Here is a 27,724-nt window from a genome sequence, read left to right as displayed (position 1 = left end):
CACCAACCCAGAGTATTTTTTTCACAATGCCCCCATGGGGCATCTCAGATCACCTGTGGCGTGTGCCAATTGGTGGCGCCCTACATCTGGCAAGTAATATACATTTAGCTTTTCATGCAGCTGCATGAATCAAATTGGCGCCCCTTTATATGAACTTTTCTAGAGCATTACTTGGTTCCTCCTCAGAACACAAGCGTAGTCCAGCATGCACATGAGATTTTTTTGAATGCCCCTTCTTTTCTATTGTTTGGCATTTTCTATAAGCTATGGAATGTCCCTTGTTTTCTATAGTTTGCCACATGGCACATTCCATATAAAGCAGCCATTTCTATGCCAATGGCATTTTTCCCAAGAAAAATTTTTGGTGACCGCTGAGATGATCTGCCTTTGCTTGTGTGGAGGATTTCCCTTTGAGTGAAACAGATTTATCAAATTTGAGCGTGTAAATATACGGGCGTGTAAATCAAAGTAAACCACCACGATACGACTTTTTGGTCGAAGAAAGCTGTGTAAACTACAAATTGTAGTTGTTAGAATTCCAAATTCATTAACTGAAATTGATCTGCAATGTCTTTCATCCTCTTCTTCTGCCTAATTTACTTAAAATTGTCTTTTTCATTCACAGATTCGTGCTTGGATGGAGTCCAGGGAGACAGAACTCGACGAGAGTGATCCGGTCGTGTTAAGGTACCGAAGCCCACACTTCTTTGCCAAAGCAAAGATCATGGTGCCGAGCACTAAAACTGGTCATGCGTGGACCGTGGGTTGGCTGCAGGTCTGCACACACATGTTACTCAACCACATGTATGGAAAACATGGACGGTCAGTACATACACCTTCATTATGCCCTTACTTCCTGCTTTTAGAGCATTACATTCTGTTTTAAACTGAAGCACATTTTTTACCATAGTGAACTAGAATTTATTTTTTCACAGTGATTTGAGGATCATGGACGAGTTTGTACATCGACATGTGTAGGACAAATAAATGAGAAGTAATTGAACTTTTACATGGTAGAAACAATTCCGTGGGAATAGACAAATTGGTACAGTGCTTGGAAATTTAAACTGGCATCCCGGCATCATATACATGTTCTGATGGGAATTCCAAATAGGCCAAACTGAATTTAAATTCATTAGCAAAGACCCCATCCTTACGGGCGTGTAAATTCCCCCAAAATTATGGATGGGTTATGGAAACCCCATATTATGGAAACTTCTCCCATAACTATAGACAGGTTAATTCCCCCAATTTTGTGGTTAGTGTTATTGCAATCAGAATGTTGACAAAGCAAAAGGTTAATTCCCCCAATTTTGGTATATGACTCATAATATCTCATCTCACCAGAATCTTTGCTTTGCAATGTATTTACATTGAAAGAATTGGGGTACTCTCCCCCACCATGAAAACCGGGGCTATTTTTTTTTTTTTACCATTTAAAACCTTTCCTTGTACACTGACCGAGAGAACAACACCCAGTTTTCAACTCATTCCATCCAGCGGTTCAGGAGTGCATTCAGGTCAATCAAACAGCCAAACAGACACTTTTCGAAGTATATATACAGTACACATAGTACTAGATAGGCCAGCACCTGTCTCCCTTTCTTTGGGCGATGTAAAGGTAACAGAATGCTGCCTCCATCGCTCCAAAAATATTACTAGCCCTGGTTATGTAGCTCAGATAGTCAGATATATTCCAATTGTAATGGGCCAGAGGCTATCCAAAAAATAAACGAGAACGACACTCGTTTATTTTACACTCGAACGACACTCGTATCAGTCAACGTCATAATGTCGACTGATATGCGTTCGCCCACAATATTACATCATTATAATACTTTTATTGAGTTTGATTTAAATCCATTCAGCTGTGCTCAAGTTAGCATATTTTTACCTGACATGACCTGACCTTTTTTTTTTCTTTTTTCTTTTTTTTGTATACTGAATCGAGGCTCGTGAAAGAGCTAAAATTTATTTCACAAACAAATCAACCAGACAAACAAAATATATCAAAAGAGGGAGCGGAAGACAAGATGGGGAGAGAAGGGGAAACACACAAACACAACATTTGAGAGCAGGGAGATGTGTGGGAGGGAGAGGGCTTGGGGGGAGGAGGCGTGGGAAGGGGGGGGGGGGGGGTGGGAGAAGTATAAAACAAGCTGCGGCTTGGGGGGAGGAGGCGTGGGAAGGGGGAGGGGGGGGTGGGAGAAGTATAAAACACAAGGACAACAAGGACTTCCAGGACAGAAGTTGGTATTTCAAAAAAGTGGATTTGGGGTGAAATTAGCGGGGGTAGAAAAGATCACGGTTTTGGATGGGGGAAGATAAGAGATGAAGGTGAACAGCTGTTTTAAAGACCTGGAGGGTGGAGTGGGATTGAAGAGAGTGAGGGAGTTTGTTCCAGAGGCGAGAGAAAAGAGGAATGAAGGAGTGAAGGTGAGCAGAGAGTCTTGATTTTGGCAGTTTAACCATAATAGGGTTGCAGGCAGATCTTGTGCGACCTGTAGGAATATTTGGGGGACAGAGGCCAGAGAGAGCAAGGGGGCAAGGCCAGAGAGGAGTCGGTAGAAGATGGAAAGACCACCAACCTGCCTGCGGTGAGTGAGTGAAAGGCCCTTGGAGTTAGCTTCATCGCAGGAGATTCCAATGATTCTGAACGGTTTGGTTTCAACAGCGTGAAGACGAGCTAGGTGTGAGGCAGGAGCACCAGCCCAGAGGGGAGAGCAGTATTCCATTGAGCTGCGGATGAAAGCCTTGTATGTGGTGAGGAGCTCAGGTGTGCCAAGGCCAAGGAAGGACTTCGCACGACGGAGGATGCCCAGTCGGCGACTGGCTTTGGAGGCCAGATTTGAAATGTGGTTTTCCCAGGAAAGATCATGGCAGATAGTGAGACCCAAAAGCTTGAGTGACAGAACTTCTTGGAGAGGATTATTCAGAAAGTGGATGGGAGGGTTGTCCAGTCGGTCTTTTCGGAGAGACATCGTAAGAGTGTGAGATTTGTCAGGATTGAAAGACATGTTCCACTTGTTTGCCCAGTCTGTGATTTTGGCCAGGTCTGCAGAGAGTGAGGAGGCTGCAGACTGCCGATCTGAGCGATGAGGAATGGAGCGACAGAGAGTAGAGTCATCAGCAAAGAGATAGAGAGGATTTTCAAGAGAGTCAGAGAGATCATTGATGAAGACCAGAAAAAGCACAGGGCCCAGAACACTGCCTTGGGGAACTCCAGCCTGAACAGGAAGAGGAGATGAGAGAAACCCATTCAGGGCCACACGTTGACTACGACGAGAGAGGACGTCCACCAGCCATGCGTGGAGATTTCCATGGATACCAAAGGAGGAGAGTTTGATGAGCAGAGCGGGGTGCCAGACCGTATCGAAGGCATGTGATATGTCAAGGGAGACTGCTCTAATTTCCTGTTTGGCATTGAGGACCTCCATCCATTGTTGAGAAAGCAGTAGCAGCATGTCCAGAGTAGAGTGATCAGGTCTGAAACCAAATTGATGATCAGAGATCAAGCCATTGGAGAAGAGGAAAGATTTCATATCTGAAGCAATGATGGATTCCATGACTTTGCTGATAATTGGGAGAAGGCTGATTGGTCTGTAGTTGCTAGGATCTGTTTTTGCACCTTTTTTGTGCAAAGCGGTGATGTTGGCTGATTTCCAAGCAGATGGCAGATGACCTTGAGCAAAAGAGAGGGTGAAGAGAACAGAGAGAGGGAGTGAAACAGCGGTAGAACAGGATTTTAGGACCCGTGGGCTGATGCCGTCAGGTCCAGTTGCAGAATCAGAGTCTTGGGTTGACAGAAACTTTTCCACCTTGTCAGGAGGAAAGGACACAGAGTCCAGGAGCAGCTGGGTACAACTGGGTACAGTGGGTACAGAGAGGGATGGGTTTGGGACACAAGATTTAGAGGCAAACACAGAGTTGAGGCATTCAGCTTTTTCACGTGCGGAGTCAGCTGTGTAGCCATTTGAGGTAAGGGAGGGGATGGAGGGGGAACAAACACCAGAAACAGATTTGACCAGACGCCACCAGGATTTGGAAGAGGGAGACAGATTAGAGAGTTCCGTCTTGAGAACGGAGAGATATTGTTTCCTGGCTCTCCTGAGGGTGGACACACACTTGTTTCGGGCTTTGTGAAAGGAAATGAGATTTCCTTCCTTTGGATTTGCTTTCCAGGAGACGAAAGCAAGTTGTTTCTGGGCAACAGCCTCACCACAAGATTCCGTGTACCATGGATGGGAGGAAGGGTATGACAACTGAAGACGAGATGGGATAAATCTGTGCATGAGAGAGAGCAATTTACTTTGGACGAATTCCCAGGATGAGTTGATGTCAGAGGCGGTAGAGATGGGAGACCAGGCCAGATGATTGATGGCTGCTTGAAGACCGTGCCAGTTGGCCTGAGTGAAATGCCAGACTCGCCGACGCTGAGGAGGCTCTCTGAGAATGGTCAGAGAGATGTCCACTTTAACATACACATGATCAGATGAGCCGATTGGGGCAGAAGAAGAGCAGCAGACATTTTCAGGGAAGTTCGTCATAACCAAGTCCAGAAGAGAAGATGCTCCATTGACTGAGATCCGGGTCGGGAAATTGACAGATTGTGTCAGTCCCAGTGAGTCGCAGAAGTCCTTTGCTGAAGAGCCATGGCTGGTGAGAGAGGTACCCACACCCAGCCAACTGGCATGGTGACAATTGAAATCACCACATATGAGGAAGAGAGAGTTGGGATGGGTAGATAGAAGTTGGTCCATATTATCAGACAGCAAGATGTAGATGGAGTCATCACTGTTTGGTGGACGGTACAACACACATATGAACAAAAGGTGGGAGCGAAGGGGAAGCCGTAGCCAAAGGTATTCCTGGGGGTGAGGTGGAGAGAGGGCAGTGCAGGGCGAGTGAGGAAGAGAGTTTTTTTTATAAAGATAGCAACCCCACCTCCCGGACGAGGCTCAGGTCTATCATACCGGAGGAGGGAGTAACCTGGGAGAGATACCAAGGAATCAGAGACATCATGAAGGAGGAAAGTTTCTGTTGAGCAGATCACGTCTGGTTTGTCAGAAGCAACCTGTATGGAGAGATCAGTCAAGTTTGAGCGAAGGCCCCGGATGTTTGAGGTCCATACTGTTAATGAAGAGGAAGGGGGAGCATCGGGTCCAGAACAGGGGGGGGGAGGGGTAGGGTAAGATGTGGAATAGGAGGAAGAGGTAGGGAGAGCTGTTGAAGGTGTGTCAGAGATTTCAGAATAGCTTGGAGAAAGGGAAGAATGGGGCGGACAAAAGGGTTGATGGTGATTGGGTGAGGCACAGTGAGGTTTTATTTGAGGAGGGGGAAGAGCGAGGCAGAAGGTTGGGGGAGATGGAGGTGAAAATTGGAAGGGGGAAGAAGCGGGGAAGACGCTTTGAGGAGGAGGGGTGAGAGGGGAGTCTAGGAGGGGAGGAGCGAGGGAGAGTCTCGGAGGGGAGGGGTGTGGGGGGGGGTTTAGGAGGGAAGGGGCAAGGGGGGACCTTTGACCTATTGACCCCAAAATTTAATCAGTTCATGTTTACATCATAATACATACCTGTACCAAGTTTTAATTTAAATCCCTTCAGCTGTTCACAAGTTCTCACATTTTTACCTGACATGACCTCTGACCTTTAGCCTTTGACGTCGGGACCCCTAAAATCGAATCAGTTAATCTTTACATCATTATACATATCTGTACCAAGTTTCAATTAGATCCCTTTAGCGATTCTTAAGTTATAGACCTATTACAGATTTTGACCTTTAAGCTGTTCCCTTCAGCTGTTAACCTTTGACCTCTTCAACCCAAAATTGAATAAGTTAATCTTTACATCATTATACATACCTGTACGAAGTTTGAATTAGATCACTTGCGTATGCGTATGACTATCCTCTCCAACTCCTATGTCCCGAGGCCTATTCGCTACACTCGGCAAAAACTTTTGTCTTTAAACAACACCACTCGATTGACTCCTGGACTCGTCTCAGGCCTCAGAGAACTTGAAATCGGCGTTGGTCTCCCGAGAAAACGCACAAAGCGAGGCGGGAGGAGAAAGCAGAGAAAAATACCGATTGTGATTTCTCTTCGCGACCAGCGACAGCCCGGCCCACATTTTAATAATTCCTGCGAAAAAGTGTCCCCTGTCAACTTCAATAACCTCATCTATCCCTGTAGAACATATACAGCACCAAAACAACACCGTTCTGACCTGTATCTCGCCTTATTCAACGCTCAGTCTGTAAGTAGTCCTGACAAGCGAACCGAAATTACCTCTTTTATTCAAGATTGTAGGAGCTGTGCTCCCACGTAATCGGAAGAATGGACGCGACAAAAAGCTGGAATTCGTCCGAGTTTCTTTATTGTCACAAAACAACTCGGGTACACTGAAAAGCCTGTTTATCAGGCAGCAATATATATACACACATTATCCCTGAGCGTTTGCCCGGGAAAGGCGAGAGGGGGCGTGTCCGGGCGTTCTGGACGCGGCCTGGCAAGTCGAGGGCGGGCATGCCCGGGCGTCCCGGACGCGGCCTGGCAAGTCGAGAGCGGGCCTGCCCGGGCGTCCTGGACGAGCCCGGCATGGTGATCGCTAAGCGTCCTTGGTAGGTGCAAGGCGATTGTGTAAACCCAGCGGTAGCCGCTACAAGATAATGATATCGACGTGTTTTTTCTGACTGAAACTTGGCTCCGACCCAGTGGTGACGAAGTGAGATGTGCTGATCTCACCGCACCTGGATACACCCTGCAGTCATTTCCTCGCTCCTCCAGGGGTGGGGGCGTGGCTGTTATTTGCAGAGACAACTTCTCTCCCTTTGTCTCCTTCACCACGACTTTTTCGTTCGACCACTCATCCTACGAGCTAGCCCATGTCACCTTCACTCTGTCAGAAAACACTCTTCATTTCTTCTGCCTCTATCGACCTCCACCTAACCGGAAAAACAAGCTTACTGACTCTATGTTCGTGACCCAGCTTCCTAATCTGCTCGACCACTGCAATACTCTTCCTGGTTTCGTCTTGATTCTTGGAGATTTCAACGTCCACTATGACCAAACACAACATCCTCTCATTTCAAAGATCATTGACCTCTTTTCTACTTTTAGTCTGTCTCAGTCTGTCTCCCAACCTACACACGTTACTGGACACATACTGGATTGGTTAGTGCACAGATGCGATGATCAGTTGGTGCAGTCCACGTCAGTGACCTGTGCTATCACCTCGGACCACTTCTGTGTCACCAGCCACCTGAGTATTGCTGTTCCGCGTCTTCAGCCCACCTTCATCACCGCCCGCAACATTCGTGCCATCGACCGTTCCGCCTTTAAAGAAGACCTTCACACCCGTCTCTCTGGCCGTTCCTTCGTCACTGCAGAAGACCTCGACTGTTGCCTCCGCACAGCGTTGGACTGTCATGCTCCAGCGACATGGCGCGCCGTTCCCAGACGCAGGAGTACTCCGTGGTTCAGCGCAGTCAGCGACGAAGTCAGGGCTGCCAAAAAGGAACGACGACGTGCCGAGAGACAGTGTCTGAAGACTGGCCTCACAGTCCGTAAACAGTTGTATAACATAGCTAAAAGACTCGTCATAAAAATCATTCTGAAAGCAAAAACGTCATATATGTCTGATCGGATTACTAGGAGCTCCTCCTGCAAGCAACTGTTCAGCATTACCAACCGCCCTCTTGCCACCAAAAATAAATCCGTCCTTCCCACTGTATTTCCTCAAAACGAACTACCCCAACGCTTCCTGCATTTCTTTCACAATAAAATTCAGTCAATAAGAAACAATCTTGACAAGCAGTCACTCCTTTCCCTGGATGATGCTGAACACTGCTTTCACGGACGACCTCTCAGTTCGTTTACTCCTGTTACTGAGGAAATTGTCAAATGTACAATCCTCAAGGCAAACACAAAAACATGTGATCTTGACCCCCTTCCCACCGATTTTTTATTGAGTGTTTGGACACCCTCCTCCCATTTATTACTGCAGTTATCAATGATTCTCTGACTACGGGTTCATTTCCGCTTCTCTTTAAGCAAGCTCTTGTTAAACCACTTCTTAAAAAGCCCACCCTTGACCTTAATGACATGAAAAATTACCGTCCTATCTCCAACCTGTCTTTCCTATCAAAGATCACAGAAAGAATTGTGCTATCACAGATGAATGACCATCTAGTTTCAAATAATCTTTTCAATTCTCGCCAGTCAGCATATAGACCAGGCCATAGCACCGAGACCACTCTCCTAAGAATAACCAATGATCTGACCTCTCTTGACTGTGGTAAGGTTTCCGTTCTTGCTCTTCTAGACTTGTCTGCCACCTTTGACACGATTGACCATAGTGTCTTAATTCGTCGTCTTGAACTCACATTTGGTATAACTGGTACTCCCCTTTCTTGGCTGATGTCCTATCCTACTGATAGAGTGCAAACAGTTGTTGTCAATGGCCAGAAATCAGCCCCTTCTCCACTTTCCTTTGGCGTTCCCCAGGGCTCAGTCCTGGGACCTATCCTCTTTCTTTTGTACACTCAGCCTCTATTTGATCTTGTTGCCAGACATTCAGTTGATCACCACGCCTTCGCGGACGACAATCAGCTGTACAAAGGAAGCACGATTCAACAAATCGTGCCCACTGTTGAAGTGTTAGAAGGCTGTATTGCCGACGTGAAGGCGTGGATGACCCAAAACAAACTTCAGCTGAACGATGCTAAAACAGAGTCTATGATTGTAAGATCGCACAGATGTCCTCTACAATGTTTACTTCCTACCACTATTCATGTTGGTGAAACCGATGTGAACTTTGTTTCGTCGGCCAAGAACCTTGGTGTGGTTTTCGACTGTAACATGACATTTTCCAAGCAAGTACTTCAAACTTGCAAATCAGCATACTTTCAGCTGCGAAAGATCGCATCCATTCGCCACTTTTACTCCTCAAGCTGCTCTAACTCTGGTCTGTGCCCTTGTCCTCTCAAGGCCAGACTATTGTAATTCTTTGTATGCTGGCTGCCCTCAGTTTCTCTTGGATAAGTTACAAAAGGTTCAAAACTCTGCCGCTCGTCTTGTCTGTAAGGCGAAGAAGTCTGACCATGTTACTCCGCTCCTTGAATCTTTACACTGGCTGCCTGTCTCTGCTCGTGTGCAATACAAAATTTGCACACTATGTTATAAATAATTGTGTGGAGCGGGACCTCACTATCTCTCCGATTTGCTCACTCTCTATGAACCTCGGCGACGGCTTCGTTCAAGAGACGACTCTATGACCTCAGAGCCGCCACGCACCAGCACCAAGTCGTTTGGCGAGAAATCCTTTTCCTTTGGTGCACCTCTGCTCTGGAATGACTTGCCTTCCTCTGTTCGACATGTTGACTCTCTTCCTGCCTTTAAAACCTCCCTCAAAACCTATGTGTTTCACAAGTCTTTCAAAGTCTTAGTCCTGTTTTCCCTTTGGTTTGAGGTGGGACAGAGATCGAGAGTATGTCTGTCTACGTGTGCGGGGGAGGGAGGGGGAGGAGGGGGAGAGTACACATCTGTGGGTTTTGAATGGGGAGGGAGAGGAATAGGGCAAGAGTGAAGGTGTGTCTGTGTGTGTGTGTGTGTGTGTGCGTTCGCATGATAATGTAAAGTGCCACGAGGGTCGTTAACTCTGCTTGATGGGGCTATATAAGACTCCTTTATTATTATTATTATTATTATTATTATTACTTCACCCATTCTCAAGTTATAGACCTATTACAGACTTTGATCTTTGACCTCTTAACCCCAAAATCTAATCAATTCATCTTTATATCATTTTACATAAATGTACCAAATTTAGTCAGAATCCCATCGCTGGTTCACAAGTTATCGCGGTAACAGTATTTTTACCTAACATGACCTCTGACCTTTGACCTCGTGACCGCAACATCTAATCAATTCATCTTTACCTCATTATACATACCTGCACCAAGTTTGACTAAGGTCCCTTTAGCCGTTCTCAAGTTATCGCGGTAACGAAAACCTATCACGGACGGACGGACGGACGGACAGCCGGACGGACGGACGGACAGCCGGACGGACAACCTGAAAACATAATGCATCCTGCAACTTCGTCGGCAGAGGCATAAAAAGAACCCTGGTTATGTCGCTTGGATAGATTCCAATTACAATGGTCCATAGGCTGATTGACACCAGAGGCCTGAAGCCTAAGACCTATGGTCGGTATTGCTTCCTCAAGGCCCATGTCACCTGTCGGCTCCAACCTTTCGATATTTGATGATCCTTTTAGCAGTCGCCCCTGGTTGTTACTGAACGGAAAACTTATATGTAGGGCATGGCGGTTGTGAATATGTTCATATGACAAAATCGATGCAGGTTGTTAGGATTCATCCAGTCGAATGAAATCGGTGGAAGTTTCTAAATGCAAAAGCTGGACTTACTGTACAAGTTAGTAGATAACGTTATGGCGAGAATCTACATGCCTTATTCACAACAGATGGTGAAGTGAAGAAGAAGCTTGAAATTCGCATGAAATTCAAGCTTCTTCTTCACTTCAACATCTGCCGTGACCCAGGTGAGTGGATTTCACCGAAACGTCGGCTCTACCGATTTGTAAGTCCAGCTCTTGAATTTCAAATTTTACTGATGTTAATATGCCAAGCTCCTCGCTGGATGGAGAGAGCTTCAGACTGTTGGATAATATTATAGAGGAGATGATGACATTTTTACAACAAGATCTCTTCTCTTGTTTTTTCCTTAACGATAGAGCAATTGTAATGTTTGAGTAATGCACAGTAAATGTTTCTTCATAAATTCCTTTGATCTCTTCCTTCATACCCACTCTTGCATCTCATCCTAGTGCCAGTTGGGAACTCCCAAACCTCGCTCATGGTCCAGTCAGTGACTCCGATGGTTGCTTCATGCCTTGGTATGGTAGCTCGGATGAGGTGACAACAGTCCTCGGGGCATCATCGGTGAGGTCTTTGGCATTGTCAGTTAATGTTTGTCTATCCATGTCATTCTCCAACAACTGTACCAGTAATCCTCACACTACTTCATCATTTCAGAAGTTTAACGTCAACTATTGACAGAAGCTTCCATTAAAAAAGATGGAATGGATGTTTTTCGTTAAAACAAGGAGGCAAAGTGTGTGGGGCGGAAAGCAACAAATTCACGAAATCTTGGCAACCTTTCCATACACTTGTCCATACCGAAGAACTGAGTAGGAAGAACAAAATACATTACCACTAAGGATTAAGCAAGAGGCTCCCCTTAATTTTTTGCATCGTGTTGCAATCAAAGGGAAGCGCAAAGTGCGGCTTTTTGTGCGCAAAGCGATAAGGGATCGTTTTTCTGGATGCAGCTTTAACATGGGGACTGAAAATACGTTTCTCGGCTTCCACTGGGCGACATTGGCTCCACATTTCAGAAGTAAATACTTTGTACGTTGAGGTAATATGTTCCAAGTTTCAAAAGTAAATACTTTGTACGTTGAGGTAATATGTTCAAATTTCAGAAGTAAATACTTTGTACGTTGAGGTAATATGTTCCAAATTTCAAAAGTAAATACTTTGTATGTTGAGGTAATATGTTCAAATTTCAGAAGTAAATACTTTGTACGTTGAGGTAATATGTTCAAATTTCAAAAGTAAATACTTTGTACGTTGAGGTAATATGTTCAAATTTCAGAAGTAAATACTTTGTACGTTGAGGTAATATGTTCAAATTTCAAAAGTAAATATTTTGTATGTTGAGGTCATATGTTCCAAATTTCAGTAGTAAATACTTTGCACGTTGAGGTAATATGTTCCAAATTTCAAAAGTAAATACTTTGTACGTTGAGGTAATATGTTCAAATTTCAGAAGTAAATACTTTGTACGTTGAGGTAATATGTTTCAAATTTCAGAAGTAAATACTTTGCACGTTGAGGTAATATGTTCCAAATTTCAAAAGTAAATACTTTGTACGTTGAGGTAATATGTTCAAATTTCAGAAGTAAATACTTTGTACGTTGAGGTAATATGTTCCAAATTTCAGAAGTAAATACTTTGTATGTTGAGGTAATATGTTCAAATTTCAAAAGTAAATACTTTGTAAGTTGAGGTAATATGTTCAAATTTCAAAAGTAAATACTTTGTACGTTGAGGTAATATGTTCAAATTTCAAAAGTAAATATTTTATGTTGAGGTAATATGTTCCAAATTTCAGAAAAATTTCAGCCAATAGGTCTAGTTAATGGCTTTCGAAACAAATTCCACCTAAGTGCTATAGTTTTTGCTTTAAAATTAAATATATATATATATATACATAAATAAATATATAAAAATATGTACACACAAATAAATATATAAAAATATATACACACTTAATAACTCTTCAAAATATTATTACACAAATCTAACATGCTGGCCCAGTGGCCCAATGGCCTAATGGATAAAGCATCAGACTCCCAAGCGGGGTATTGTGGGTTCGAATCCTGTGTGGGTTGAATATGTGCTATTTATTTAGGGGTGCCCTACATCTTGCAAATAAAATACATTTACTTCTTCATGCAGGAATATGAATCAAATTGGCACCCCTTTATATGAACTTTTTTAGACCATTACTTGGTTCCTCCTCAGAACACAAGGGTAGTCCAGCATGCACACCAGAGTTTTTGAATGCCCCTTATTTTGTAATGTTTGGCATTTTCTACAAGTTATGGAATGTCGCTTCTTTTCTCTACTTTGCCACATGGGACATACCATACAAAGGGGCCTTTTCTATGCCCCTGGCAGTCGAGGCTCGTATAAGAGCTAACACATAGAACATATAATAAAGGGAGTGGGAGACAAGAGGGGGGGGGGGGGGGAGGGAAGCACAACAACAGTAGAGAACAGGGACATTGGGAGATCTGTGGAAGGGAGAGGGCTGGGGCAGAGTACACGGGATAACCAGGATGGACACTACTAAGACTTTCAGGAAATAAAACAGGGAATTTGAAGGATGTGGATTTGGGGTGGATTAACGGTGGTAGAAAAGATCAAGGTTTTGGATGGGGGAGGTTAAGAGATGGTGGTGAACAGCTGTTTTGAAAACCTGGAGGGAGGAGTGGGATTGAAGAGAGTGAGGGAGTTTGTTCCAGAGGTGGGAGAAAAGGGGAATGAAGGAGTGAAGGTGAGCAGAAAGCCTTGATTTTGGCAGTTTAACCATAAGAGGGTTGCTGGCAGATCTTGCGCGACATGTAGGAATATTAGGGGGAGAGAGCACAGAGAGAGCTGGGGGAGCAAGGCCGGAGAGGAGTCGGTAGAAGACGGAAAGACCACCAACCTGCCTGCGGTGAGTGAGTGAAAGGCCCTCACAATCAGCTTCATCGCAGGAGATTCCAATGATTCTGAAAGCTTTGGTTTCAACAGCGTGAAGACGAGCTAGGTGTGAGGCAGGAGCACCAGCCCAGAGTGGAGAGCAGTATTCCATTGAGCTGCGGATGAAAGCCTTGATTGTGGTGAGGAGCTCAGGTGTGCCAAGGAAGGACTTCGTACGACAGAGGATGCCCAGTCGGCGACTGGCTTTGGAGGCCAGCTTGGAAATGTGGTTTTCCCAGGAAAGATCATGGCAGATAGTGAGACCCAAAATCTTGAGTGACAGAACTTCTTGGAGAGGATTGTTGAGAAAATAAAGGAGAGGGTTTTAAAGTTCTGGGTATGGGAGGTTTTGCTTTGCAATCCTTATTGGAATAATTTCAGCTTGTATGGTATTCACAAGTATTATTGTTGACTATTTAATAGTTGATCGTACTGGAGAGTGGAAGAGAGATGGGGAAGGGGAGGGAGGGAGATGATGCTCAAAGTCTCAGTCACAACACAAACTTGAAGTATATTTTAAACCGCAGCGCATCTCGTGCTTTGGATTACCTTACTGTCTCAGGACTTCACACACAGCTCTCATTGAAGCTTTATCGTCACAAATCATTTCGATTACAACTTTCAACTCTCTCGTGATATTTCTCACCCGAAGAGACGGGAGGTGGAGGTGTCTATGGATGACAACTTCTGTCCAAGTGTGAGTTGGGCTGCCCCACGCCCACCTCCGGCCTCCCCAGGTGGCCCTTCTCTTAAGGCAGTTCTTCGAGACCAGGTCTTCATCACATGGCTGGCAGCGCATCACGGACCTTCACATCGGGTCATTGCACTGGCACAGGTGTAGTGGATTACCAACGTATGGTTTTCGTTTTGATCATTGTGCAATAACTCACTCCTTCACTTCCTGTTTCATTTACCAACTTTATTAAAGGCAAAACTGTTACTTATCACTTTATTCTGAGGTATAATTTGTCTTTTTAAGACCATCATGGAACTTGACCTTGTCTTTCAAAATTCCAATCCTTTTTTTCTTTCCACATTCTCCATACCAAACAATAATGGTATTTTTGATTATTGGTACAATTCTTACCTCACGATTATCTGCTGTCCACAGGTAGATTGGCATGCGTGTCTTCGCATCTCTGTAAATGCTCGGGCACCACTTGGCCACCGGGCAAGACTGCTTCCGCCACGCCGCCTGTCGCCGCCCTCGGTGTCCATCCCTCCTCGAATGTGCTCCATTCCTCCCTCGGCATTACAACTTCCTGTTGCCAACGATGCACAGGTGCGTTTTCAACTACCCCGTGCAAGTGCTTCCATCATTCTTCCGAAACATATTGGGGATGACAACTCCTCGATTGGCTCAATATTTTCCTTCCATTAATCAAAATGGATGAGCCTGGTGTTGGCTTGGTGGTTAAGCCCCAGTCACACCGGGCCTGCGACCAGGTTACGACCTAGCTGCGACCGAAAATTTTGTGAATCTCGGGCAAATCGTAGAAAGAGCGCGCGACTGGTCGCAGAAGTCGTGGGTGATCACCAGAGCAAAATCAGTCACAGCAAGGTCGATGGTCATGTTCAAAACTTCTGACCTGCGATTCCAAATCGTAAGAGGTCGCCAACAGGTCTTACATGGTCGTACCACCAGTCGCACATGGACGCACCACCAGTCGTGCATGATCGCGGGTCAAGTAGTCGCATGATTGGTCGTGATACTGGTCCTGCCACCTGACGATTGGTGGTGCCGTGCCACCTGTCGTTCAACCTCACGATCGGTAGTGCGAGCGTTCGCAGGTCGCCACGATCGATTGTCCGAGCGGTCGCAAGTCGCCACGATTGACTGTACAATTGGTCGCTGATCGCCACCACTATTCGCACGATTACCTACGATTGATCTTGCGATCGATCTTCTCCAATCGTTGGTGATCGCACAACCACGCGTACCACCAATCGTACGATGACCCCTAAGACCAATCGCTGTTTGCGATCGCAAATGGAGAGCGTAGCAAACATTGACGATTGGTCGTAAATCGGCCAGATTGCCATCTAATCGCACGATCCAAAAATCGTACGATCCAGTGTGACTGAGGCCTTAGGGTGTCGGCTTGGGATCCTGGGTTCGAATCCTGGTCGATTGCTGGGGTGTCGGCTTGGGATCCTAGGATCCTGGGTTCGAATCCTGGTCGATTGCTGAATTAACACCAGGGGGGTTGACTCAGCCTGTCATCCCTCCGAGGTCGCTCAGCCTGTCATCCCTCCGAGGTCGGCAAATTGAGTACCAGCTCACTGGTAATTCCCTGTGTGTCGCAAGAGGCGACTACAGGGTTGGCAGCAGGAAGGGCATCCGGCCATAAAACATTGCTTCAAAAAGGGGACAAGGTGCCCAAAAAAGGCCAACCCCTGCTCTGTGGGGAAAAATGGCCTCTAAAGGTGGTTCATTAATCAAAATGGATCAAAAAGAAAATGTAATTTGGAGTTAAGCGTAACTAAGCGTAACCCCTCTTCCTCTATCGTCTCCTTCCAATATTAGATTTGAACATGTAGCGTGACACCTGTCAGCAGGTTTGCAATCATATGTAGATTGTAATTTTACAAAAACCATCCTGTATTTAAATGAAGCACACTTCACCTGATTCAAATGAATGCAGATTTCCAGCTAATTGTTGTGCACGTCACAAAGAGATATTTTAATTACCACGGTTAAAGAATTTCAGAAATGATTGCTAGAAAATTAAACTGCAAATCAGCCTGATCCTTTATTCATACGATCATGTGATACAACAGGTGCTGATGTGGTATCCCAGGGGAGGACAACCTGTAATGGTGATCCCACCAAAGAGCTAAAATTACACCAACGTGACATCTTCTCTTTATCTAAACTCATCACACAATGAACTCATACCTTCATCTCCTGAACATCCATCATCAATGCTGCTAATTCTTACTACCTCCTGCTTCACTCACCTGTGAGTGAGAAGAATTCACAAAAGGTAATTATTTCTGACAAAGGCATCGGGTTTGACAGAAAAAAATTCAAAACGCCATAGATAGCTTCAACTGAGGGCAGAGGAGGTGGGGCAGGGGGGTGGGGGGGGGGTGGATGGAGAGGGGAGTAACATATATACATACATATTGTTATGAATTTGGGTAGAGGAATATCTAGAGCCAGGTAGATCTGTATAGGTAGGTATTCGACTGTCGCGGTAGGGAATCTACCCTGTAATAAGTTCTGTGTTTTAGGCGGTTTGTCGGGATAAGAGTATACCTGTGAACATACAAGGATGTTCGGGTGTTAAATAGTGTAGGGACTAAGATAAACCCCTGTGTGTCAAACCTGGTAGTCATTCCTTTGTCCCTTATGGCAACGCACTCCTATAAACACTTAGATAGGTCCTTAGTGCACACATTAATTAGTTCCCCTCCCTTACCACAAAGACATTGGAAAACAAGCAGAAACCAGGATGGGGCGCCGCCAATGGGGCCGCAGCCAGCCACACCACCAACTGGCCTAGCAACCAGCCTTGTGGCAGGGCTGGGAGCCACGCCCGGGAGGACTGTTGACTGGGCAGGGAGGGGGGCGAGCAATACCAGGTGGGAGGCACTCGGCCAATGAGAGGGCGCCAGCGAAAGGGAACATTGGAGGAGAGTGGACGAAAGGTGATAAAAGGGCTGCACGACATTTTTAGCAGCTCTTGGGTTCTTCGCTGGTCTCTTACACTGCACGTCTCTCCCTCTTTCTCTTCTGGCCCTCTCTCCCTTTTTGCCCGTTCTTCTTCGCTCTTCGTTCTGAGTTCGTGCTCGTGTTAGAGATCGACCCTTGGTGCTTGTGCTCTCTGCACTGGGATTGGAGATCGCGTTCTTCGTGGTGCTTGGAGCGGTGCTCGGTGCTTTTGGTGCTGTGAGCGAACAGACCTCGTGTGCAACTGACGAGGAGTTTGGAGCGAGGCGTGCCGTGGAGTGGACGAGGCTGCAGCGGAGCAAGTCGCATCGGGGCCTGGCGAAGCGTGCTAGCGGACGAAGGGTTTCTTCGCGCCGGAGCTTGGAGCCGCGTGTGGGCAAGACGACGAACAGATAAGGCCGCACCCCACATTCCCCAAACATAACGAATGTTTCTTTTCGTAATTCATTAACTCGTCTCGTATTTGAAGTCTGTGTGGGGACGTCCCGATTAGGACATTTATTACCGGCGCGTGCTTTTCCTGTCCCGCTATCCTTGTGAATAAACCCTTGTATTATTTTTCTGTATATATCTGAACGCAGTTTCCATGTGGTTTATTTAACAGGTAAGACTGCAGGGATCTTGCGCTGCCCCTCCATCCCACGCAATTTTGTATAGCTTTCCGCCATTGAGTTTTCGCCTCGAGAGCTAAGGCCTTCGCAATCGGCTTCCGTGACCGTCTGATTTTAATCAAAGGCGGCCACACGACAATATGTATGGGCCGACATGATGGCCTTGAGGTACGCACACTCACCTCTAAGCCATCTCCTGTAGGTTTAAATCCCGACCCAGCTATAAACGGTTATCCTGGTGTTTCACAGACAGGGTAACTCATCAATGTGTGTCGTCCCTCGAATGGACCTTAAGCTTGATGTCCCCATCCTGTCTGCTGGCATTAGTTTGTGGGCATGAAAGAATAGTTGGTGGATGTTCTCATGGTGTCCTTCACGAAGAGTACGTGAGCTATCACTGGCACCATGTCCAAATTCCTGCCCTGAATACAACCAGGCGTCAGGAAGGGCATCCGGCCATAAAAAAAACATTGCCTCAAACAGGGAACCATGATTGTCATGGGGCCCGCAAGGCTAACCCCCGCTCTAGCGGGGAAAATGGCCTTAAAACGATCATTCATATTCATATTCAATACAACCGGGAGGGCATCGCCAAACCACCCAGCATAACCCTTGCCAAGAAACTACTTCGACAGTACTAGACCTGCCTTCAGGCAGAATATACATATTGTAACGAATTTGGAAAGTGTAAAGAATGTGAGAACTGGTTTGCTGTGTTTTAACTGACCCTCGTAGAGTAAATAAGGTCGAAGGACGTCCCCCTAGTTAATTCCATGAAAATTACACACAGGCCACGATATATCTTTTTAAATAGCTTATTTCCTTAGTCTATGTAGGCTAAATATGTGTTTCCCACTAGATTGACTCTGCATTGTATCAAACGAAATAAGCGTAGGCCCCTTTCAATTTCCCCAATCATCTCCGCTCTCCAAAGTTCCTTTCAAAAGCGGTGCGAGTGGTGTTCAATCCCGCAAGCCGCCATTGCCCATGTGCTAATCTCGGAGAAGAGGGGGGTAGGAGCCGCCAACTCACGGGCGTGGCACGTCGTCATGATCAAAGGGGGAATCGGACAGCCCTAACAGCCAACCAGCACCGCGGTGAGCGACCCGGTAGGCGTGCCCTCGCAGCCGGCGGCTTGATTCCGACCCGAGTAATAAAAGCGACTGGAAGGGACTGCTTCGGCAGATGAGATGAGAGAAGAGATGAGATGAGAGATGAGCTGTGAGATGAGAGAAGAGCTGTGAGATGAGAGATGAGAGACGCTCCAAAAAGGAGAGGTACTTGGAGATGAAACAAGCTTTGGAGAGACGCGCTGAGAGGAGGGAGACGGCTCCACCAGAAGGAGAGGAGCAGGTGTGACCGAGCCAGCGCGTGACGTCCACAGCATCAGCAGCGTCGACGTGACCGAGGGTTTTCCCGCCAAAAACGCGAAAAGTGGGAGCTGCTACCTCCAGCCCTGCCGGTTGCAGGGACCTGACCCTGCCTCCCTCTCCAGCAACCCACCTCCGCCATTCCTGCCTGCAATTTCCTCCGTGTAAGTGTGAACGTCGTCTGTCTTAATCGTTGTCCTGGGGTTAAGTAAACTGCATAGATAAGCTAACGATTCACTGTGTGACTGCTTCTTCCACCATTGCTTGTAAATAACTTGATCGCTCCTTCTTTTTGCTTGTGTGTATAATAAATCCTGTTATTCCTCCGAACTCTGTCTTCTTCTCTCTTCCTTCTCTTTCGGTCGCTTTAGAGGTTTCCATATTGAATATCTGTGGCGCGACTTTGGCCAACGTTCAGGAAGTTGGGCTAATCGGGGATCCTGTAACGGTCGCGGTTGACCATCCGCTCGGCCCAAAGTAACATCTTGTCCGCGACCCGTAACAATATTTATGGGTTCCGCTAATCCTGGTTGTGATGCGGTTTCTCAGACCCGCTTCATAACCTATGACCCTGAAGCTGACGAGCCACCATATAACTCTGTGGCATGACGAGTTGCTGAGCAACTGCAGACAACGTCTGAGATTATCAATTTAGGTGGGGTCCATGCATCCAATTCCCACGTTACCATCCCAGCAAATTAATCCACCCAGATAAGGCCTGTGCTCTCAACGCCCCACTCCTGTCAGTCAGAACGGCCAAGCGGTACCCTCAGTGGGACATTGGCTAATAATAACCATAATGAACCTGTAGGGCAGAACTCCCATTCATTATTTACACACCTCAAGCATGATGGGAGAAGAAGAAAAGAAAGGATGATAGACAGAGAAGCGAAGTACGTGGGGTGTGTTGTCGACCTCGGCCTCGCCAGCACATGAGCAGGATGGTTCGCGTGGTAATTAACATGGTGTGTGGTGCGGGTTAGTGAGAAGTACAGGTGAGATGTGTGGTGCATGTAATGCGAGTTCTGGGAAAGAATGGTTGTGGACTCAGTTGACACTCCACAAACCCAGGTCGATTCAATGAGGTGTGTGCGCTGGAAGGTGCAAGGGTGTAGGATGCGTGTGTAAGACGTATGGAGAGGTCAGTTCTGGGGAGAATCACTGTTGACTCTTTTTATGCTTAATAGTTTGTCGTTGTTTCTACAAGGCACATCGGAGGTATATTGTACAGGGGGAGATGCTGACCACGACTACCCCCTGTTGCTTTGAACCACCGCCCTGGCACAGCAAGGATTCAAATCCATCCCCCCGTTGATGTGTCGGGGCATCCACCCGGTCCCGATAAACCTCCAGGTCACCATGTGGGAAACAATCCCCATTTACCTCCAAACATGCAGTCTCCCCATCTACCTGTGGGCACTCCACATTCACCTGTTGACACTCCCCATCCAAATTTCGAAACTCCCCATTCCCTTCCAATTTTAATTTAATTGCCATTTCCGGCTCCTGAGCCCCACCGGCACCATTCTTTCGTTCCTCCTCCAACTCACTCGTCCATTCATCAATTTTGTTTTCCACTCGCGCATCTTGAGCATCCATTTTGTTTTCCAGCCCCTTCATGTCTCCCTTCAATTCATTCCTTTGGGTATCCATTTTACGATTAATTTCTCCCATCTCATTACTCATTCCCTCCATCTTTCCTTCCAACCGATCACTCATTGTGTCCATTTTATTACTCTGAGCATTCATGTAATTCCTTATTTCCCTCATGTTGTTATTCAATCGCTCATTCTGAGCATCCATTTTCTTCATTATTTGATCAATTGCGGCCATGAAAGCTATCGGGGTCGTCTCTTCAGCGGGGGTAGCTATATCGCTATGCTCAACCCCAACTACCTCCGACTCACCCCCAAGGCTATCCGCACCTTCCATTCTCCCTTCCTCCATATCACTCACCTCCTCCTCCGTCGAGAGAAGGTCGCTTCCCCGTGCGGCTTTTACCTCAGAAATCGATCTAAATTTAATGACGCACCTTTCGCGTCATGCAAGCCCAATCGACTATACCAAATTTATCGCCTCCGACTAAAAACATTTTGCGTCCAAATTCTCCACACTCTTGACACCAGTTTTATAACAGGGTTCAAATCCCACTCCTGAATACCAATTGTCGCGCGATCCCTTTGGTTAACACCAGGGCTCGCCGATGACCAAACGGCTTTAATGGAGGCAACGATCAAACACGGATTCGGCTATAAGAGCATGGGAGGAAGAAGTGAAGAGGAAGCGGAAGCACTTACCTATTATGAACCGATGGCAGCTCCGATCCTGCAGGGGAAAGTAACTCAACGAACACGGGAGGTAAAATGTACAAAAGGAATGATTTATTTCAAACCCAAGATAATGAAACGCGACGGAAGATAAATAATTTTCCTAATTCTGGATCCCGCACACTGACTTCCAAATACGAGACAAAGGAATGAATTACATAAAATAATTGTCCCATCGTGTAATGTTCTGTGGGGTGCGGCCTTATCTGTCAGTAGTCTGCAGTGTGTCGTCCGGAATCATTTAGGCTCCAGTGGCATGAAGAAACCTCTGTCCATCTGCTAGGCCCCAAGCGCACGTCGCCAGGTAGGCCCCGGCCTCATCTGCTCAGCGGCACGCCTCGCTCCCAGCCTGTCTGCCGCACGCGAGGTCCGAGATCCACGACGAACCAGCTAAGAGATCTCCAAGAGCGAAGCACGAAGGGTCCAGGCAAAAAGAAAGAGCAAGCACGATGGGTCCAGCGTAGAGGCAAAAAGAGGGCGAATGGCGATCTCCAACATGAAGGGGTCGAGAGCGAAGAGAGAAAATGTCGTCCAGCGAGTCCTTTTGTCACCTCGCGTGTCACATCAATTCTGACGCGTTCCCAATCAGAGCCTCGTCTCTCGACCTCTCGAATGTTCTGACTGCGCTGGTGCCCTCCCATTGGCCAAGTGCTACCCGCCCTGTGGTGTTGCTCGCCCCTGTTGCCCGCCAATCAACAGTCCTCCTGGGCGTGGCTCCCAGCCTTGCTCGATGCTTGGTCGCCCATGGTAGCATACTGCGCAGCTGCTGCCTGCTTGTCTTCCAAAGTCTTATTGTAAAGGAGGGGAATTATTTAATGTGTGCTCTAAGGGATCTATCTAGTGTCTATGTGAGTGTGTATTGCCATCAGGGACACAGGTTTGGCGACAGAGGGGACGACGAACAAAGGAATCTTACCCATAATCCCTGTACTACTTAGCACGCCCCGCCCCTTCGTGGCGGGGACACCGATACAGCTTATACCGACATCTGGCTAAACATAGAACTTATTACAGGTAGATTCCCTATCACGACAGTCGAGTACCTACCTATACAGATCTACCTGGCTCTATATATCACTCTACCCAAATTCATAGCAATATATCTTTATATATATTTATATATTTATATCTTTATATTGTGGGTTGAGTTTTAGTACCTAAGACTGCTTAGTATCAATCAGTTATCTTCTTAATATTTGTTTGGAATAAGTATAAATTAATTAATTGTGAGGTTAGAGATGCATCGCTATAAGGTGCAGATAGATATTTGTTTTCCCTGCCCTCCTATTGTTCTATTCCCTACATGTAACCACTGGCTGTGTGTTTGTATGCTATTTTCCTCTGTGGAAATGTACTTTACAAAGTGCACACAAGAGCCTTGAAGGTGTGTGTGTGTGTGTGTGTGTGTGTGTGTGTGTGTGTGTGTGTGTGTGTGTGTGTGTGTGTGTGTTAGTTAAACTGCATTGTCAAAGCGAAACTATTCTGAAAACGGGAGTTAACATCACCACAACGACCATGTGCAATAACAGTGCCAAAAACCATCAGGTGTGCTGAGCTGATTACACCAGAAAGATCCCACTAAGATAGTAGTCTGGGTTTCATTTTGCCCACAATCCAAGTTGAGTTTCACTTCCTCTTTGTCCAAGGAACTCTTGCTCTGCAGTGTTGGTGAACTGTTGAACGATGAATATGTTACAGTCCTTGGTGCAGAAACTCCCGGTGATGTGCTCCCTTGATCTAACCCAACCTTCGTGCTTCTTAACACCAATGGGAAGGTCATATCTGGGGTTTGTCGATGCACAGGGTGAAACTAAAATGGCGTTCATGTTAAAATCGATGAAAACCACCTTATTCCTGAACTGAAAGACGTGACTTAATGTTGAAACATCATGTTGTAAGAATGATAAATATAAAGTTGCTTTTCATAACACACTTCCATTTTTGCTCTCCAGTTATTAGTCCCTTACTGGTTTCACCGGAGCGAACTATAGCTTTGCTCTCCGTCCGTCTGTCGGTCCATCCGTCCCACCTGTGGTTTTCAAGACTTTTCGAACCCTTACCCTCTAACATATTCAACTGAAACTTGGCACATGGCTTTAATATGATAAGTTACAGAAAAAGTTTGAGTTTTGGGGTGTTTCGTCAATTTTTCAGTTATTCCCTTTTTGGACTTCGGTAGGGACACGTATTGCTAAGGAATTCTCCCTCTTGTTGATATCTTGTTTTGTAGATAAATATTGGATGGAGTAATCTTCTCTTGGACAGGCAAAACTTAATTTAATCATCCCCTTGTCAGGTTGCTGATGACGTGATGACATCTCAACAGCCGCACTTCTCGAGAGATCACCGAACTCCTTACATCATCAATCCATTGGGAGAACAAATCAACTTACTTTTTACCTCCGCCACCAAAGGTGGATGGAGGTTATGCTTTCATCACCCCTGTCCGTTTGTGAACAAAATATCTCAAAAAGTTGTGGACGGATTTGGACGAAATTTGGCAGAGATGTAGCATATGTGACAACGACGAAATGATTCGATTTCGGTGAAGATCTGGATTCGGATGCGGCTACTATAATTTTTTAAGTGATTCTTCACCATTGGGAGATCGGGCCAAAAACTATACATAGCAGGATATCTCAAAAAGTTGTGGACGGATTTGGACGAAACTTGGTGGACCGGTTGGGTGTCTGACAAGGACGATTCGATTCGATTTCGGTGAAGATCTCAATATGTATTCGGATATGAGAATTATTTAATTTTTAAGTGATTCTTTACCATTGGGAGATGGGGCCAAAAACGATACACAGCAGGATATCTCAAAAAGTTGTGGATGGAATTGGACGAAACTTGTTGGACATGGTGTGTGTTTGACAAGGAAGAATTGATTCAATATAGGTGAAGATTCGAATCCGGATCCAGGATCCGGATCCGGATCCGGATCCGGATCCAGCTAGTATCATTTTTTAAGTGATTCTTCACAATCGAGTGATATGGCCAATCAGGCGGAGGTTTGCTCTCTACTGAGCGTCGTTCTAGTTTGATATGTATTGCACAAAGTACTGTTTAGCGAAAATGAGTGACCTTAATAAAGTAGCAGGTAATTTATTGTGGCCATAATGAACATTATTTATATCTGCGATCCGCACCAATCATCCAGTGGATATTCATAGGCGTTTAAAGAACGTGTGTAGCGACTCCACCATTGATGTGGTCGGTCTGCAACTTCAGTGACACCAGAAACTGGGATGGATGTGCTCGCTACTTTGTACTGCAGTTTGCTATGTGGAAAGACAGGAATGCTCATCAAGCATCCAAAACCCTTCCGTGTCGGCAAAATTAGGCGATATATTACATGCAAATAGCCAAGTTGGTCGGGCGCTTGCCTGAATCGTCTTGGCCCTATCTGGTTGGGATGTTGCTTAAAGTGCAGCTGGGTTGCAGTACGAGCAGAGTGCGCTACCTCCTGGCTGTTCGACACATGCAAATATTTTGGCGAGTCAAATCTGCATTTAGGTTTGTTTTTTTATAGCCGAAATTATGAAGGGTTATGAAGGTTTTTAGCTCGTACACGAGCCTCGACTTAGTCAACAAAAAAAATCGCATGTAATCCTTCAAAAGCAGAAGGCCGATATCCGTCGGCATCCTCGGCAAATTACCTGTGCCAGGAAAAAGGGCACGTTAGTTGAGTTAAGTACGAGGATAAAGCGGGTGAATGAGTTTGCGTGTCCCTGCACTGAATTCACACCCCCATTAACATCATATTTTTTGAAAAAGGAATTCTCACAATTCACCCAAAGTCAATAAAAAGCATCCATTTTCTAATCCACCTCCATGTCTCATTAATATCGTGGCAGAGCAATTGCCAATGATAGCATGCCATGCTTCGAGAACACTAGATATAAATTTTACAACTAAAGGTAAACAAAATATACCTGAAAGTAGCGAAACATGCACTCATTCCATAAAGTTTACGGCTAATCTATTAACTTTGTCTTCTTTTTTTTTAATGTAGAAGGCTCCAGGCACAGACTATGTCGTCCTCGTCGAGGCCAGGCCTAAATAAAAGAGCTGCATTGATAGAAAAAGTAAAGAAGGAGAGAATAGTCTAAGAGTCTTTAAGAAAGCAGAAAATCTGCTTTTTGAAAAGGGGAAGATCATAAGTGTTAGGAAACACGGGACGGTAAAGAGTTCCAGAGTTTGGCAGTGGAGGGGAAGAAACAAACATCATAATAATTCATAATTCATGAACATCATCATCATAAACATTCATTCATCATCATAAACATCATCATATAATTGCCCACCCTTGAGATGCCAATGGCCACACAATAATCATGATATGTTGTGGCTTGTCGAGTATTCCGTGGTCTCGCTAATGGCGGAGGTACACAGGCAGCAAGTTCTTGGGAGAAAAAACCAAAGTAATATCTGTAGAAAAGAGAAAGAGAACCAACTTTGCGGCGTAATTTGAGTGGGTCGAGTTTTGAGGTCAGATTGGGAGAGTTGATAAGTCGGATTACTTTGGATTCAATTCTGTCGAGTAAGTATGTGGAACTAGAACCTCCCCAGATGTGAGAGCAGTACTCTATACAAGGACGAATCAATCCTTTGTATAGTTGAAGCAACTGTTGAGAGAAGAAGAATATTCAACATCTGAACAGGACTCCTAGTTTCTTCGAGGCAGATTTAGCTATTTGTGCAATGTGTGGATTCCAGGATAGATTTGAAGTTAGGGTAATACCTAGTAGGTTTATTGTATCACATGGTGTAATTGTGGAGCTTTCAAAGGAGATTGGAGAGTTGAGAGGAGTTTTAGAGAGAGAGATAGGAAGAAATTTAGTTTTAGAAGCATTAAATTTAACCTGATTACATTTGCCCCACTGGGATATCCTGTCCAAATCCGAAATTAAAGAGGTGGTTGTGATAAAACGAGATGCAGATCGATTTAGGGAAGATGGGGCAGATGGGAAAAACATGGAGGAATGCAACATTGAGTCATCAGCAAATGAGTGCATTTAGTTATTTGTAGAAGAAAGAAGGTCATTGATAAAAAGAAGGGAGAGTGCTGGAGACAGGGAAGGAGGGAGATGTTGAGCCATGGAGATGAGAGTTTAGTAGTGGAGACCAATATGTTCTCCATTTCTGGCTTGTTTTGACTCTGCTATGAAATTATATGGATCCAGGTCTGATGACCTAACGCATTCTTCTAAAAGGAATAATCTCCCAGCCTCTGGTAACATCTCTGCTCTGTTACAATGGCCATACGAGTTATCTTTTATCATCAGACGGTGTTGGCTTAGCGGTTCGGGTGCCGGCTTGGGATCCTAGGATCCTGGGTTCGCTTAGCGGTTAGGGTGCCGGCTTGGGATCCTAGGATCCTGGGTTCGAATCCCGGTCAATCGCTGAATTAACGCCAGGGGGGTTGACTCAGCCTGTCATCCTTCCGAGGTCGGCAAATTGAGTACCAGCTTGCTGGGATGAATGATCATGGTGTGTACCCCGATTTAGAATAGGTACACCGTATCCCTGCGCATCGTAAGAGGCGACTAAGGGTTGGCGTCAGGAAGGGCATCCAGCCATAAAAAACATCGCCTCAAATAGGGAACCATGATTGTCATGGGGCCCGCAAGGCTAACCCCCGCTCTAGCGGGGAAAATGGCCTTAAAACGATCATTCATGCATTCATTCATCAGACGCAATTTGGAGTCTGCCTGTCTTTTTGACCGCAATTCATTCGGTTGTTACCCTGAACTCACGAAGCGAAAAGCGGGGTAAGCGATGAATGCGTGTGTACATAAGTCGCGTGTCTGTATTTTTTAAATTAATATTCTCTGCAACCGTTGGTCCGATTGACACAACATTTTCACCATAGTATGCGAATGGTCATGGAGAATATTTTTTTTGTGATAATTATGACGTCGTAGGTCACGCCGTACAGATGCCATCTTGGAAAAACCGAAAAACGTTACACCTCTATATCTCCAAAACCGCTCCATGGAAAAAAATTAAACGTGGCTCATTGTAAAAACAGTGCATGGGGAATAAGTGTTATTAATGATGACGTCATTAGTGCCTTAATTATGACGTTTTAATTCGACCAGTACAACACTTAGTCCGATCAGTACAACACTTAGTTGTTGAGTGTGATCTACGCAACAATTATATTGGAGAATGTAAACTTATGATGTCATCGGTCACGTGGTCTGGCAGTCATATTAGATTTAAGCGAAAATCTTTGAAAATCCTCCTATTTGATAATGCATTTGACCGATCAATGCAAAACTAACTAATTCATCAACGACACATGAGAAATATGGTTTGATAAAAAGTATGTCATCGGTCACGTGGTCTGGCAGCCATATTGGATAAAAGATTTTGAAAACTTAAGAAAAAGAAAAGTTTGCTTG

General features: G+C 45.5%; 1 protein-coding gene across 2 annotated transcripts in view; it reads left to right on the top strand.

Moving 5' to 3' along the window:
* The window catches only part of LOC137421466 (protein FAM78A), a 32,151-nt gene extending 6,400 nt beyond the window's left edge, over positions 1–25,751 (top strand). For both annotated transcript variants that reach the window (XM_078771372.1, XM_068107573.2), the window contains 6 exons: positions 626–822; positions 10,845–10,959; positions 13,983–14,165; positions 14,442–14,612; positions 16,112–16,317; positions 23,611–25,751. In XM_078771372.1, the coding sequence (XP_078627498.1) occupies positions 626–822; positions 10,845–10,959; positions 13,983–14,165; positions 14,442–14,612; positions 16,112–16,171 (726 nt within the window). In that variant the 3' untranslated portion in view covers positions 16,172–16,317; positions 23,611–25,751. The remainder of the gene's footprint in view (positions 1–625; positions 823–10,844; positions 10,960–13,982; positions 14,166–14,441; positions 14,613–16,111; positions 16,318–23,610) is intronic.
* Positions 25,752–27,724: the final 1,973 nt, after the last annotated feature.

This window comes from Myxine glutinosa, chromosome 2 (assembly GCF_964187855.1).
Source record: "Myxine glutinosa chromosome 2, kmMyxGlut1.1, whole genome shotgun sequence".
Classification (NCBI taxonomy): domain Eukaryota; kingdom Metazoa; phylum Chordata; class Myxini; order Myxiniformes; family Myxinidae; genus Myxine; species Myxine glutinosa.
Note: the sequence above shows the minus strand (reverse complement) of the source record. Positions and strands in the feature narration are given on the sequence as shown.